The sequence below is a fragment of the Ascaphus truei genome, chromosome 4, assembly GCF_040206685.1.
Source record: "Ascaphus truei isolate aAscTru1 chromosome 4, aAscTru1.hap1, whole genome shotgun sequence".
In the NCBI taxonomy this organism is placed as follows: Eukaryota; Metazoa; Chordata; class Amphibia; order Anura; family Ascaphidae; genus Ascaphus; species Ascaphus truei.
In genome coordinates this window covers 209,455,224-209,472,523 of record NC_134486.1, presented here as the reverse complement: position 1 = coordinate 209,472,523, position 17,300 = coordinate 209,455,224, and the positions used below count along the sequence as shown (strand labels likewise).

Below are 17,300 nucleotides of genomic sequence, written 5' to 3'. Positions count from 1 at the left end.
TTTTATTTTTTATTTTATTTTACATGAAGAATATATAGTTTTTAAAAAAAAATGTATGTATGTATTTAGGGAACGGAGGGGTCACCAGAGCTAAAAATAGCGGGATTTAGCTTCCCTGGGTTCATATTCTATAAGAACAATACATTTCAATAGTGAAAATAGAGACCGGGGAGGTGCTACTTTAATATATGAAGCAGGGATACTAGAAGTATAAAGTCTTCTAGTGCTCTCCTTCCTTGACACAAACATTTCCGTTTGTAAATGAGACTGGGGAATTGTAAATCATCTGTGACCCATTGAAAATAGAAATATGATTTTCATTTTAGCTTCCTCTATTAACATGAATTATTCTGTAAAACCAATTTGTAACTTTCCTTTTGTAGCTTGAAGACCTCACACTGGATCATACCATATCCAACTATAGCGATATGGCCGATTACTTGGAAGATGTTTCATAGGCATCGTATGTCAAGGATGTTTGGTAACAGACTTTAAGTTTCTCATTAACCCCCAGAGATTTGGTTATAGATCTGCCCTTCTGCTGATGGTATAACGATGCGACCTGCGTCATTGACTATTGTAGCGTAAACGTGATACGACTTATGCAATACCAGCATGACCGCCACCTCATATGGAATTTGCATTGCTCTTGTTTTTGTTATAACCAATGTGGCTAGTGGCATCTCTCATCTGGGATTTACAAATTGGCAGGAACAATACCTGTGCATCAGAGGAAGTACTTGATGGTACTGTAAGTGGGTATGGTGTTAAAATATAATTATTTTCTTACTGGTACTATTATTGAAACAATTAATAACTTTATTGAACGCTGGGGAGCAGTTTCAATAATTTCATGCAGGATCGCTAGTTCTGAAGTACTAAAAAAATGAACTGTTTAAAATGTGAACTAGTAATATCAGTGTAGATCAAAAAGATTGATCTGAAAGATTTCCCCTTTTAGTCAGCACTCAATGTCATAATTAGATCTGTTAGTGGACACAATAGCCCTGCAGAAAATTGCTGCAAACCAGGTCTGTGACCTTGAATCACCAAGGAAATCAAAAATAATAAAATTTTATTACTTCTATATAGATAATTAAAAACACAGATGCATTATTAAAAATCCCCATACTAATGTGGCTAAGAGGAGTGAGAATATATATAGAGTTAGTATATATATATATATATATATATATATATATATATATATATATATATATATATATAATATCTTAATAGCTATTATCCGCATATACTCCTATTAATCATCCAATATATCGCAAAAGTAATATTTGGCAACAGTTCACTAAATATCCTAATAAATTCAACTTCCAAGTATTTGTTATATGGAAAGAACTTGTGTAGCAGTAATAATTTTATTATTTTTGATTTCCTTGGTGATTCAAGGTCACAGACCTGGTTTGCAGCAATTTTCTGCAGGGCTATTGTGTCCACTAACAGATCTAATTATGACATTGAGTGCTGACTAAAAGGGGAAATCTTTCAGATCAATCTTTTTGATCTACACTGATATTACTATATCTACGTCCTCTAGAAGCACCTGCCATTTACTGTTTATTTATCTAATATGGTGATTGCGGTTGCTTTCACATATTCAAATTAAAATGTGAACTACTCAGATTCCATGTAAAATAAAAAAAATATATATAAATATAGTTTCGGCATTGAGACTTATTAGAATAATTATGTAGTTCCCAACACAACAAGGTATAATTGATGGTCTGCAAATATTTAGATTGGTGATTCCTAGTTCTATTGCAGGATGATACTGCACCGACACACTTTATTCGAGCAAATACCTAGTATGTACCTGGCAGATACCTGGAATGCGCCGCTCCTCACCTCTGACAAGCCCCGTTGCGTTTGCCTTTCCAGCCTGGGTTCATGCCTGGCTGACGGGCGGCTAATCTGTTAAATGATAATGATTAGGATTTAATAGGCTGCAATGCTTCGCGTGTCTACCAGATGGCATAAATTCATGAATTGTAATGCAGTATATATATATATACTGTGCAGTATTGCAGCCAGCGGGAATAAAATGCTTCAATCCCTGCTTGAAAAATACCTCAATGCACTCGGGCAGAAAACAGTCACAAACCTCAATACACCCGGTTATACCCGAATTCGTGGGACTAGCCGAGCTCGAATAAAGTGTGTCGCCAGTGTATATTTCATTAGACCAAGTTAGACGTTCTTAATATATGTTGTTGCACATGGCTTCACAGCCGTCTTCAAAAAAATCCCAGGGTCATCAGCTAATATAGGCAAGATTGGTACAAAAACTAATTCCTTGCAGAGTCTAAATGTTGCCCACAATGTGACCTTAATTTGAGCTTTTGGGACCTTTGAGACAATTGTTTCATTGCCATGTTCCCTTTGTTCACTATTTGTCCCGAATGAGGGACCGAGGGCATCAAAAATTATATAAAAGAGAAACGGAAAAAAATAGACCATAAAACAGTGTTGTTGTTAGATTGAAGAATTTCTATTTTTGATATTCAAAGGTCGCGTGTTCCTCTCCTCTCTAACTCTATGCATTTTCGTTGGGGCACAAGCTTCGTCGGGAGTCTTATAGGAGAGGAACACTATTGAGAGGAACTCTGCCCAAGGTTGTAGAGGTTTCCGGGCGGCCGTAACCGGAAGCAGCACCAGCCGGCACTCAACAGCTTTCCCAATGGGTGTCGCGGAAGTGGTGAGGCTGCCGCTTCCCAACACATTTGTATTATATTCATACTGCCATCTCAAATGTGGCACATTGTAAGTGTGCATTTGAGAGGCGTGCTTTTAAATATTCTTATAAAAAAAGTGATGCATATAATTGCGCAATGGTGTTCTCCTCTTTATCCGAGATCCACATCACCACACAACTTATTGGAGTTTGCCACAGACTGTGATATGATCATTGATACTCCCATGTGAGTATAACCTTTTGCAGTTCTATTTTTGATATTTAATCTAACATCAACAATACTGGTTTATGGTCTATTTTTTTTTGTTTTCTCTTTTATATAATTTTTGATGCCCCTCCGCTCCCTCATTCCTTTGGATTCCACACATGCCAGAAACTGGAGGACTGTTTCTTTTTTTTGAAGGTTGAGTGGAGGACATAGATTATTTTCAAGTAGTTTTTCATTTGGATATTCACATTGTACATACCCTATTTGGGAGTCACTTCCATTATCCACCACTGTGTGGGAGTAGAGGTTGTTTAACTACCGTATGCACTTATGTGTTTATATTCATATTTAAGATTGTTTTTACTATTTCACTGAATTTGGTTATACGGAGGGGGAGCGCCACTCCTGTCACTTGCACGCATCACTATTTGTCCCGGGCAGATTTGCAGTACTGATGGCTCATTCAGGTTTAAACTCTTAACGGAAAATATTTTTTTTTTTACTGGATTATTGGGAGCAACTATGTTTTTAAATCTGGTTTAAATTGCACACTTTTCATATACCAAAAGAAACGTCTTTATACTTTCAGTAGAGCCATCTTATCTATTCTTAAAAAAATTATGTGCTATGTAATAGTGTTTTAACTCCTGGTTTTTGTATCAAATGTGTCAATATTTGGGTATTTTTAGCTGCAGAAAACTTATATTGATCTGTAACAGCTTGTTTTTTTTATTATTATTATTATTATTATTATTATTCTATCTTACTCTGACTTTTACATTTGCTTCAGCCTATAATATGTTACTCAACCAGGTGAATAGGTATAGAAAATGTGGTACAATGTAATAAGCCACTCATGAGGCTATATTACTCAAACAGAAAACCATTTATTTTTGTATTTATGTATACATCTTAAACTCCAATGTCCTTGATTTGCTGCTGACCTTAGCTTTTACTTGCTGAACTGCAACTACTGTAACAATTGAAACTACGAGCCTGCTTGTTCCAAACGTGTATTGTAGATTGAAGGCCATATTTATTAAGCCGTCTTCTATAAGACGCCTTGTGATGCTGGAAAACATTTCCAGCTCATTTAAGTCAATGGACTGGGAAGTATCTTCCAGCGCCAGGTGTCTTATGGCACAAGACTTGTTGACAAAATATGAATGCACCATGATTTTACCAAGGTCAAACTCCACTTTATTCTACCTTTCCTTGCCTTTCACACTTTTCTTGTCGCTTCCAAAAAGTGATTTGTACAGGAAATAAATTGGAAAAGTTCAAATAAAAGCATTTATTTCAAGTTACTCTCTCATAGTGCATCATCCCTGTCTTTCAAAGTATTTGTATAGCCTTTGTTCTGTATTTTCTGTTAATCAAGAATGTAACAAGTGAATGTGTAGAATATGGGGGCTGAGAGAGGCTTTCACAAATAATTTACACGTAAGACTTTCAAAAGAAAATATATTGATGCAGTTCCAGAAATATATAAAAAGATCGATCAACAGATTTAAGTGGAGTACATCAATAACTCTGCCCGTATATTCATTTTTTTCATGAGTGCATGCACCTTCTAGAATAAATAACTAAAACTTTTCCAAACACTGCTTAGTTGAGACTTCCCTTTGGAGACCTGCTGGTAAAATAGAATTCTGTCAGGAATGTTTATATTTGACATATTAGTGTATAAACTATAACTGTATGGAAATGATATAAGAAATCTGAATAGGCATTTATATTTTTGGGTTATATATTGCAATGTTGAGATATATACTGTATGTAACATTCAATTAAGTCAAATCTAGCTTTAAAGCAGTACTTTTATTTCAGTTCTGAGGGATCACCGATCAATTTATTGGGTCTACATAGCACAGTTGAGCTTTTCTAGACTTTTATTCATCATTATATGCTTCAGTCTTAACGCTGCCAGACCGCATTTCTGTACCCGTGCAGAGACAGTGTTGTCTCCATTCCGTGATCTGTGCTGTGACGCGGATTACGTCACTGTGTGGCGCCGCCCACTGACATACGGATGTCCTTCCCTGTGCTGTGACGGCCGGAGGTAAAGAGCTGCTGGAAGGAGCGGGTCCCGATCGGCATTCCTCCATCTATCTAGCTGGCCCTGACTGCTCCGATTCCTGGAGGGATAGGAAGGTGGTGGCGAACCACTGCAACGCCTGCAGCCATGAATCAGCCCCAAGAGAGAGGACCTGGCACCCACTGTGGATTTTGGGCGACAGACAGAGAAGCATACTGTTCTCTTCTGGTTTTTATACCTACATGCTCATTTAATTTTCTATTCTGTACGTGCATATTTACCTTTTTTACATAAACATATTTTTTTATACTACACTAAGGGTTTTGTGCTTCTTTTTTTTATTTATATTTTGGGGTTATATATTGCAATGTTGAGATATATACTGTATGTAACATTCAATTAAGTCATCTAGCTTTAAAGCAGTACTTGTATTTCAGTTCTGAGGGATCACCTGTGGTCTTAATCCAGTGACTCACAAATGGTAGGTAGAAATTATTGTGAAGTTACTAGATAAAGGTGATTTTAATAGTGATGAAATATATAATGATTGTAATACTAGTTAATTTCTTATCTGGGTGATCGACGAAATTTCAGGACCTCTGGTGGGAATTTGTTTCCAATTTCCTTTAACGTACGTACACACTCGTGATGACAGCCACCAGAAAAGATTGTCATGATGTGGCACCATTGAAAAGAAAGTAATGCTTCTATGGAAAACAGCAGTTACTTTTGACCTCCAGCAGCAGCCGCCTTGTACAAAAAGAATACAACAGAAAGGCAGGACAAGGTGGAGAAAGGTTGTGCAGAAAAAAAATGACATGTTGACAAAATTAGAAGTGGGTTATGGAGAGTAGCCTGACATACCAAACTAAGCAAATGTAAATACTAATGTGCGGAAGAAGGAAAATGCTGAGTATGTAATGTATTCCATACCTGTAAGCACATGACTTGTGTATGTTAGAGTTAATGCTTCTACCTATCCTGCTGATTCATTAACCTCCCTCCGTGCCCTCAAAATGAGCAATAGCTCCCCAGAAACCTTCACGGTATGCCTCTATTACACTGCCACTACCATGGATAATTGAAAGTTTTACCTCTAGGAGTCCCCAATCCCCTGTTAACTGGCTTTTTGTGCTAATTACATATTTTTCCAATCTAACAAAAGGTCAGAAAATGCAGTTAATCTTTGGGCTCTGAATCTTTTGGTCTTCCATAAGGTGTCTTTGGGCTAAGATTGAATTTATTACATTTTAGATTTAATATATGAAAAGTGGTACAGTGCTTGTTTACAGAAAAGAAAATGACAAAGAACATACAATCTAGCAATGCAGACAGTTTCAGAAAATAACAGGATATAAAACAGAAAATGTAAAGACGTTACCACATACCACTATCAGATCCTGCAATGAGGACTTGAAGTAGAAAAAAAGGAAACAAGTGTTTATTGACATAAAACACCCCTCAGTTGAATTCACATTTGATATCCAAAATGTCTAGTTTTTATCTAAACTTTGCAATGGGACCATAATAAGCCCACCCTCCTGGGCATGTCCTATTTTTCCGCTCTTCCAAATCCGGTGACATTTATGGCTTGGGGGAGAGAATTGATCTGTAAGTATGAAACATCCCATAACCACCAGAGTAATGCCACCTGCATCAATGTGTTTGCCTGATTCCCCCAATGGTGTAGATACAGTGTTTGCCTGTACAAGTTGTACTTTTTTATGAGTAAATGGGTTTCTGAGATATATAAAACAGGACAGGATTGTTATGTGCATATCAATCTGAACTCGCTCTTCAGAAATATTATTTCATATTCTTGTGAGGGACATCATCTCCCAAATATCTGATATTTTGTAAATCTGTAAGGAGAATAATGTTGAACTTTTTATCCCCTCACAATCAGCCCTTGCGGATTTGTGTTGGCTGACTTTGATAGAATACAGAGTGTAAAGCCAGGGTTGTTGTTTTATGGTGGTCCTCCAGACACACAGTATGCACAAACAGATTTGATGTGCAGGGAGTGCAGAAGGGGTTACGAAGCATGTGCACTGCAGGAGAGACTCCAGAATTAACTTGGAAGTAGGGGGAAGCTGGCTTGGCAGCAGGGTGAGAAGGTAATCACGGAGGAGGCATCTGACAGGCCCCAAAAGGGTGAAGAAGTAATTGGGAAGAGGCAATCTGGTTGGGCCTAGCAGGGTGAGGAGGTATATGCAGGAGGGATTAGAAGTTATGTTTGCCATGTATTATTAAATCTAGTTCTACGTACAATGCTAATTTACTCTGGTACCGCAGCGCACCACATTAAGCTCCTCTGGTTGTCCCTAGAAAACGTTTTGTAATGTTGGTAACTGCAGACGTTTGGCACTGTTTCCCCTACCTCCCACACACATAAACCCGGGAGCCACGGTAAAAATATCTACCCTGGGCCCCATGTAGGGTGTCGGCGACCCTGGCCTCACACGTGAGTATGATTGTTATTTTATGGTATGTGTTTAATGAATCTTTTAATGCACTATTGGAGGCTGCTTTGCACTCTTACAGATTCATTGTTACTTTTTGTGATTGGATCACTTGAACAAACCGCAGCAACCTCCTGAGAGAGAATCTATTTAATTTGGACACTCGCTAACTAGTATGTTGTCAGATGGTATCTGATCTGCATAGTAGGTTGAGAGATCAAGAACTCCCCAAAGTCATACAATAAAAGAGAAAATATATAGTACAGAACAGTTTTTATGAATATAAACAAGGTGAGTAGTGAGCCCATACAAACTCGCATGCTCCATGATAAAAAATTAGTGTTTTTACCGTGGTCCATCATGTCAGTGTCCTGCTATCACACAGCAGGTGGATGGTCTCGGTCTTGCGGAGTGTCACACATGGGTTTCCCTGGCCGATGATGTCATGGCTTCGACAGCCAATAGGAGCCTTCAATTCGGTTAAAGCTTATGTAATGCAAAGTGCAGCAGGCACTGCACTCACAATGCTCGTAGTATCACAGGACCAACCAGTGTGTTTCTTTCCACTGCGGGAACTTCCTCAGGGGTACACTGATCTGTACTATATATTTTCTCTTTTATTGTATGACTGGAGATTTCCTGATCTCTCAACCTACTACGCAGATCAAATACAATCTGACAACATTTCTAAAATTCAAAACCTTTGAATTTCTCCGCCACCACGTGAGTGGAAATGTAAGAATTTTATGCACTTGCTTAATGCTATGTATTTCCTGCATATGAGGAGAGTTTGCGCTTTAGAAGTTCTTGCTATGATTCTGATTAAGGGTGTTGAGAAACGCCCTTCTACCAGCTGCACCTCTCCATATAGTGATTTATCACTAACACTTTGATAATAGTGAACACTATAATATAATCACCCACCTAAGTGTTTAGGTTTGCGCTTTCTTTCTTGCTGTTATTATTAAAAGGTTGGTTCTACTTTATCAGCTCAATCTTGTTTTTGCTATTTTTAACTTAAGAATAGCTGACTAAGTGCTACTAACATTTACATATTTTCTAAGACTGAGTTCACAGCGATTTGTTTGCAGCAAATATTTACTTATTGAGTCTGCTATCAAAATCCCCTTTAATATAACTAGGACTAGGTTTGTAATATCAACTGGTCAATGAGAATAATCTGCACAGTGATTACAAGCTCTGATCCACCTCTAAGGGAAGAGTTGATAGCTAAAACCTATTCTGATAGATCTTTACTGCTGTGGATAGACAGATGTCTGTAGGGAGATACTATCCCACATACAACCCATTATAGCATATAATACTTGTCCTGTTTCTCTCCCCAATTTGGAGAACAAAGCAGACATAACAAATTAAGTGTTATAGCAATGCACTATTGGTTCGGTTTTGATCAATTCAATTCATTATTGGTTAAACCTTGCCCTGTTTCTCCCATCTATCTGGAGAAAGAGTGTGGCTTATCTGAGAATGGGGGTGACCTTGAAGCTATCCCAGTCTTGCCTTTGATACTAAACTGTTCAGCGATTTTTAAGGACTATCCCTTGTGCATCAATTTACACACCCATCACTTACCATTTAAGGGGTGAGGTACAGGGAAAATTACTTTTTGTGACACAGTTAACTTATTTTAGAGTAGAGTACAGTATATTGTGTTATCGAAACGTCATTGCTTGTCATTTATTTTCCTAATAAAGGCATTGTATTAAAAGTTACGTTTTAATTACGTTACCTTTTCACTATATTTTATTTGAGTGCTATTCAAAAGAAGCTCTTCCTTGGCTCTTGCAAGGATTTGTTTTCTATGTTCATTATGCCCCTTATAACACATTATATATTACTAGCTGAGAGACCCGGCGCTGCCCGGGACCAAAACCTCCTGCTCCCTCCTCTCTGCACGTCCCTCTGCGCCTCCCCCCCCCCCTGGCGCAGCTCCAGTCCTCCCCCCCCCTGCGCAGCTTCAGTCCTCCCCCCCCCCCCCCTGTGCAGCGCCGGCCATTCCTCCCCACCCCCCTTGCGCAGCTCTGGCCGTGACCCCCCTGCGCCGCTCCGGTCACCGTTTCCCCCCCGAGCAGCACACAGTGAGACACGAACACACACAGCGAGACACACACACGCGCGCGCGCGCGCGCACACACACAGAGACACATACACGCACAGTGAGAGTGACACGCGCACACATACTGACGCGCGCACACATACTGACGCGCGCACACATACTGACGCGCGCGCACACATACTGACGCGCGCGCACACATACTGACGCGCGCGCACACATACTGACGCGCGCGCACACATACTGACGCGCGCGCACACATACTGACGCGCGCGCACACATACTGACGCGCGCGCACACATACTGACGCGCGCGCACACATACTGACGCGCGCGCACACATACTGACGCGCGCGCACACTGACACGCACACACACATACTGTGACACGCACACACATATACTGTGACGCACACACACATATACTGTGACGCACACACATACTGACGCGCGCGCACACTTACTGACGCGCGCGCACACATACTGACGCGCGCGCACACATACTGACGCGCGCGCACACATACTGACGCGCGCGCACACATACTGACGCGCGCGCACACATACTGACGCGCGCGCACTGTGACACGCACACACACATATACTGTGACGCGCACACACATATACTGTGACGCGCACACACATATACTGTGACGCACACACACATATACTGTGACGCACACACACACATACTGTGACGCACACACACACATACTGTGACACACACACACACATATACTGTGACACACACACTGTGACACACACACACACTGTGACACACACACACACTGTGACACATGTCATCGGGCACCAAAAACAACTGCAGTGAGGATGCCACAGCCTTGTCCCCCCCACCGGGGGACACCAGTCCCCTCCGTCCATTCTCCGAGCTCCCACCGGTCCAGATGGCGCCTCTCTCCAATCCGGGCGCTCCGCCCGGTCAGTCCCGGGCGTGGGGGGCAGCGCAGGCCGCCATGCGACCCGGAGCGTGCGCGAGACGGCGTCGGGAGGACGGTGAGCTGCCCGAGGAGTGGGAGCAGCCGTAGTTCGGGCGTGGGGGGCAGAGCATGCAGCGCAGTCCGCCGGGCGCATGGCGCCCCAGAGCTTGCGCTAGCCGGCGTCGGGAGGACAGTGAGCCGCCCGAGGAGCGGGAGCAGCCGCAGCGTGCGTGCACCGCCAGGCCGCTGGACGGCTCGGAGCACACGTGCAACACGCAGGTGACGGGGGCACCGGGGAAATGGAGGGGGGACCGACACGGGGCAGTTGGGGGGAGTGACACCCGGGTGCAGGGAGGGCAATACCCGGTGGGGGTGATACCCGGGTGCAGGGGGACTCAGCGGGAGACAGAACAGGAGGGAGAGGGAGAAGAAGAGAGTGGCCGGGCGGTGGTGCGAGGAGGAGGAAGGACGGTCGAGGCCACAGAAGCAAGCCAATTAGAGGGGGGCGGCCACGGAGCAATCTTACTGGCCAGAGGCCGAGTGACAGACCAATCAGATTGCCCCTAAACACGGACATACAACGGTTTCAAAAATATAGATATAGATTAGATTGTAGCAAAAGCCTCCTTCCCTTCCCCATCCCTCTGTTCCCTGTTCTGCTTACTACTATTAGAGGCAGATATTTGTAGACTGTTATTGAGAATCCCTGTATCATACGCTTAACTTTTATTAACATATAATTAAAATAATCTTGGTTGTCATGTATTGGTACATATTTTACATTTGAAAACAAGGGGAGACACAACTGAACTGGAATCTTTTTCTTATATATTTGTTCCCTTCAGTATTATTCCAGCCAAGCACTACCCCTGCCCACTATTTTACAGGCACAGCGAGGATATCCTTTTAGTAGTTTGCATATCATTATGATAATATCTATTGTTAGTCCAAATGTAAAAAAAATTTAAAATATCCCCTAATACTAAAGTACTCATTTATTCTGCACAATCGCAACTGGACTAACACGGCTATTTCTATTTAATTCATAAAGTAGAAATGCAACTGAGCAGAAAATTATGGCCAGGACATGAAGGTCATAAGTGACATTAGAATGGAAGGGCCTAAGTTGCGCTGTTGCCATTTGCCTAGTGTAGTCATCAATCATTGGTCAAAATACTGCCTTTTAGTGAGCTAGGCAGTTAACAGCAATGTGAGGTCATTGTACACAGGTACAGTACACTGAATGTTGGTGAGGTATAAATGCTGAAGATGGCCAGGAGGAGTTATCATTCATCATCAGCATGTAGTAAAGGAGGAGCAGAGTTTCATTATAACAACATCAATAACATCCTGATGACCAATGGAAACACAGAGATGTTAATCAAGATGATTCTAACAAGGGCCAATTGGGACAAGTGATGCATGTCCACGCTGAATATGAGATTAGTTGTTGAAGTGGCTGAATATTATCCCTTAAACCAACAATCACCCCAACAAACGGTTTTGTTTTTGGAGTCCACCCTTCTTCCTCCACACACAGTTAAGCCCCCCCCCTTCACATACCCCTCAAACAGTCCCCATTTTAACACTACTTCTCCCCATCCATCTCACACAGACGGGAAGCCAATCGGGATGCAGCCCAACCACACCTCTCTGGGAGTAGGGCACCTGCCCTCTCCCTGTCAGTCCTGATGATTCTTATGACCCAGGGCCTGAGAGCACCCAGCTGAAAACAACCTGTTTATCAGAAATGCGCCTGAATGGTGTCACAGCCCCTAAAAAGAGTGTGGATTAAACCGGAACTTCTGGTAGCCCTAATCTAGTGCTTCAAAAAGCTTGCAAGAAAGCATCTGATCCATATGAGCCAGGTGTGGAATGAATAGCTGCCAGAACAGGCAGGATCTATAGAGCAGAAGCTTTGTCAAGAAGAGTTGGAAGGTGCAATTGTGACTGTGAGGGGGTAACCAGGCTTTATAATAAAGGTTACGCCCACTTGGTTGCACCTGAACTGTGTTTTGGGATCCTAGAGTGTCGGCTCTTGGACCCATGTATTGTGCATGCATTACTGTACCATGTAATAAAAAATTGCAGTTGTTGCATATTTTGTTTAACCCTTTCCAGAATTGCTAGCAAGTGGAGACCACCATTCTGTGAGTTTCAGGGTAGGTTTGATGGAGAAACTTCTTTCAGATTGCGTCTATTTAGCGGGGTCCCAAAATTACTGGAGACCCCAAAAATGTACTTGGGATTCAGGTTAGATTCCAGGCTACATTGAAGTGCAGTGCTTCGATCAAAACCCTTCCATGAAAGCATTGTTGCAGCTCACCGCTAGTCTGCCTGCTTCAGCACAGACCAGAGGGTAAGATGGGACACTAGGAGGTAAGGTATCCCTAGAACTGTACATGGGTCCCCCGTGTAATGAGGGGGTGCCCAGTGTTTGCCCAGACCCCCGAAACCTAGTATAAAGGTTTGGGGGTTACTCTAGCCAGAGATAAGGCTATGAGAGTTTTAAAAGTAAAGTTAAAATGTTTAAAAGTCTAGTTTGTTGTGTGTAAGGGATACAGGCTAGTGTAAAGGGGACAGTTTAGTTTTACATTATTTCATACACCCAAGGACTGTAACACATTTTAGCAGCAGAATGTATAAAACTATAATTTATTAAGCAGCAGTTTTTTTAAATATGTTTTACTTTATACATTAAACCAGGCAGGGTCTTTCATCCTACGGACAGAGGGGCTCCTGTCAATCTGGGTTTTGGTGCCATTGAGTCTAATCCCAGGTCTGCAGATCAAAGTGACACTAGCTGCCAGGGGTGTGAAAACTATTCAGGTTAAATGGCTAACTCAAGTACCTGCGTCCTGGACTGATAGCTGACCAGCCTGGCCAGTTGTCACTGGCATTGAGCCTGCTGGGGGCTTTGAATAGTAAGTGGGAAAGATGGCGGTTTGTGCACATGCCCTCTCACATTTCAGAAGCCATAATACAAGCTTTCACAAACCTGGCAAAGTGTGGGAGTGGCTAGACATGAAGTGCCCTTGCTTGTGGGTTGGCACTAAGGCTGTGGGACTGACTTTGCAAAAGTTCTAAAAAAAAAAAAAGTTAGTAGCTAGCCCAGAGAGCAGATTTCTGAGGTTCCAGATTGTCGTCTTGTACTTGTAGCTCTTGACAGTGCACTCTTTTGTCATAACGGCTTTTGTTTCCACGATTATTCAGATCAGCCACAATAGTAGCCAGCCTATATACTGCTTGTAACTGTTCCTTGAGTTTCTGTGCATATTGCATTTACAGTTGTATGAAAAAGAAAGTACACCCTCTTTGAATTCTATAATTTTACATATCAGGACATAATAACAATCATCTTTTCCTTAGCAGGTCTTAAAATTAGGTAAATACAACCTCAGATGAACAACAACACATGGCATATTACACAGTGTCATGATTTATTTAACAAAAATAAAGCCAAAATGGAGAAGCCATGTGTGAAAAACTAAGTACAGGCATACCCCGGTTTAAGGACACTCATTTTAAGTACACTCGCGAGTAAGGACATATCGTCCAATAGGCAAACGGCAGCCCGCGCATGCGCCTGTCAGCACGTCCTGAACAGCGATACCGGCTCCTTACCTGTACCAAAGCTGTGCGCTAGCGGGGAGACTATAGAGCATGTTACACATGCGTTATTTACATTAGTTATGCACGTATATGATGATTGCAGGACAGTACACTGGCGACACACTTTATTCGAGCTCGGCTAGTCCCACGAATTCGGGTATACCCGGGTGTATTGAGGTTTGTGACTGTTTTCTGCCCGATTGCATTGAGGTATTTTCCAGGCAGGGATTGAAGCATTTTATTCCCGCTGGCTGCAATACTGCACAGTATATATATATATATATATATATATATATATACTGCATTACAATTCATGAATTTATGCCATCTGGTAGACACGCGAAGCATTGCAGCCTATTAAATCCTAATCATTATCATTTAACAGATCAGCCGCCCATCAGCCAGGCATGAACCCAGGCTGGGAAGGCAAACGCAACGGGGCTTGTCAGAGGTGAGGAGCGGCGCATTCCAGGTATCTGCCAGGTACATACTGGGTATTTGCTCGAATAAAGTGTGTCGGTGCAGTACATGCAGGAAAAAAGTTAGTGCTTCACTTTAAGTACATTTTCGCTTTACATTCATGCTCTGGACCCATTGCGTACGTTAATGCGGGGTATGCCTGTATAACTTATGATTCAATAGCTTGTAGAACCACCTTTAGCAGCAATAACTTGAAGTGATTGTTTTCGGTATGACTATCAGTCTCACATCGTTGTGGAGGAATTTTGGCCCACACTTCTTTACAACGTTGCTTCAGTTCATTGAGGTTTGTGGGCATTTGTTTATGCACAGCTCTCTTAAGGTCCAGCCACAGCATTTCAATCGGGTTGAGGTCTGGTCTTTGACTGGGCCATTGCAACACCTTGATTCTTTTCTTTCTCCGCCATTCTGTTGTAGATTTCCTGGTGTGCTTGGGATCATTGTCCTGTTGCATCACCCAATTTCGGCCAAGCTTTTGCTGTCGGACAGATGGCCTCACATTTGACTCTAGAATACTTTGGTATATAGAGGAGTTCATGGTTACATCAATGACTGGAAGGTTCCCAGCTCCTGTGGCTACAAAACAAGCCCAAATCATCACCCCTCCACCACCGTGCTTGACCGTTGGTATGAGGCGTTTGTGTTGATATGCTGTGTTTGGTTTTCACCAAACGTGGCGCTGTGCATTATGGCCAAACATCTCCACTTGGGTCTCGTCTGTCTAAAGGACATTGTTCCTGAAGTCTTGTGGTTTGTTCAGATGCAACTTTGCAAACCTAAGCCGTGCTGCCATGTTCTTTTTAGAGAGAAGAGGCTTTCTCCTGGGAACCCTTCCAAACAAACCATACTTGTTCAGTCTTTTTCTAATTGTACTGTCATGAACTTTAACATTTAACATGCTAACTGAGGCCTGTAGAGTCTGAGATGTAACTCTTGTTTTTTTTGCAATTTCTCTGAGCATTGCGTGGTCTGACCTTGGGGTGAATTTGCTGGGACGTCCACTCCTGGGAAGATTGGCAACTGTCTTGAATGCTTTCCACTTTTGAATAATCTCTCTCACTGTAGAATGATGGACTTTAAATTGTTTGGAAATGGCCTTATAACCCTTCCCAGATTGATGAGCAGCAACAATTGCTTCTCTAAGATTATTGCTGATGTCTTTCCTCCTTGGCATTGTGTTAGCACACACCTGAATGCTCCAGACCAGCAAACTGCTAAAACGTCGGCTTTTATAGAGGTGGTCACACTTGCTGATGATCAATTAATCAAGGGCATTTGATTAGCAGCACCTGTCTGCTACTTAGCATCTTAATTCCTATGGAAGCAGTAAGGGTATACTTAGTTTTTCACACATAGCTTCTCCATTTTGGCTTTATTTTTGTTAAATAAATCATGGCACAGTGTAATATGTCATGTGTTGTTGTTCATCTCAGGTTGTATTTACCTAATTTTAAGACCTGCTAAGGAACAGATGATTGTTATTATGTCCTGATAAGAACAACCATCGAATTCAAAGAGGGTGTACTTTATTTTTCACACAACTGTATGTGGTTGGGATGTGCCATCAGCCGCTACTCTAAAACACAGATCAATGGGTAATCGGGCATCTGACCCAACATTAGGTAATAGGGTGAATACCCGGTGGAGTAATTTTTGGTTCATGTCACGAGAGACCAGGACTTTTAACAAATTTATACCGAGATCATTCACTAGGCAAAACACAGAAGTGGAATAAAATGAGGTTTATCCGGGTAAACCCACGTACACACAGTGAAATTCAAAGATTCAGGCAAAATTCACACTTGCTGGGGGTGAAATCTGGGCTAAAATAGGTGCAGGCGTCTGCTTCGGAAGGCTTACCCTGACTGGGAAATCCACCCAGCACTCCTGGTCCTCTTTTTGGCTAAAATTCTTAGCTGCGACCGCTACGTTCTAAAACATGAACTTGGACCTCGCGTCTGACTTAGCCTCAGTTAGGCAGGCTTTCTTAGCTCCAAACATTAAGCCAGTTTCTCTACTATTCGCAACAGAGCAACTTTGAAAAGTCCTCCTTTGCATCACTGGCGCAAGTCACAGGTTCGTCTGGTTCTCTGACCGGGGCGTCTCCCTACATACCTTCCGCTGTTCTATGTTCAGCATGGAAGTAGGAGGAGTGACCAATCAGAGCGTGGGAATTCCTCCCTGCCAGCCAATAGGAATAGGGGATCGTGCTTTGGCTGATGTCAGAGGGGGTGTGCCAAGCCAGCTCGGGATGCCCTGTGAGTGGGACATATGAATAGACCAATGGGAAATGCGCTGATTTTCTGTCGCTTCCCCCAGCCAACCCATTGCCACCTACTGGGCAGGCTCCGGTGAGTCTGGCAGACGAGAGGCTCCTCCCTGCACGGGATCTCTGTTCTCCGGACCCAGTACTCCTCCCTGAATCTGACAACTTGGCACCCTGACACCTCTCAACATCCCATCTCCTCTTTGAACTACGATGTCTATCCAGATCCCCCGGCACCTATATGGATGCCTGGGCTGACTGAATAGACATTTATAGTAAAAGCACAAAAGCACAAAAAACATTATAAAATATATTTTAATAAAGTATGGACCTTGGAGAACCTTATACTTATAAGGGAAATGGATCTGGGATATCTGGGCTCGAAAACCAGGAGTCTGAGAAACACTGGGCAGCCCCGGTGTAATTCAACCCGCCTACCGGCAAATTGTGCCTGCACGCTGGGGAGAATTAAGGGACTGCTGGTATCTTTGGCCCCCGAACTGCTGTCAACAAGATA

At 42.5% G+C, this 17,300-nt stretch overlaps 1 protein-coding gene across 8 annotated transcripts in view; it reads left to right on the top strand.

The window, feature by feature from the left end:
- Positions 1 to 938, top strand: part of CEP43 (centrosomal protein 43) — a 46,368-nt gene extending 45,430 nt beyond the window's left edge. For all 8 annotated transcript variants that reach the window (XM_075596817.1, XM_075596813.1, XM_075596816.1 and 5 more), the window contains one exon: positions 384 to 938. In XM_075596817.1, the coding sequence (XP_075452932.1) occupies positions 384 to 458 (75 nt within the window). In that variant the 3' untranslated portion in view covers positions 459 to 938. The remainder of the gene's footprint in view (positions 1 to 383) is intronic.
- Positions 939 to 17,300: the final 16,362 nt, after the last annotated feature.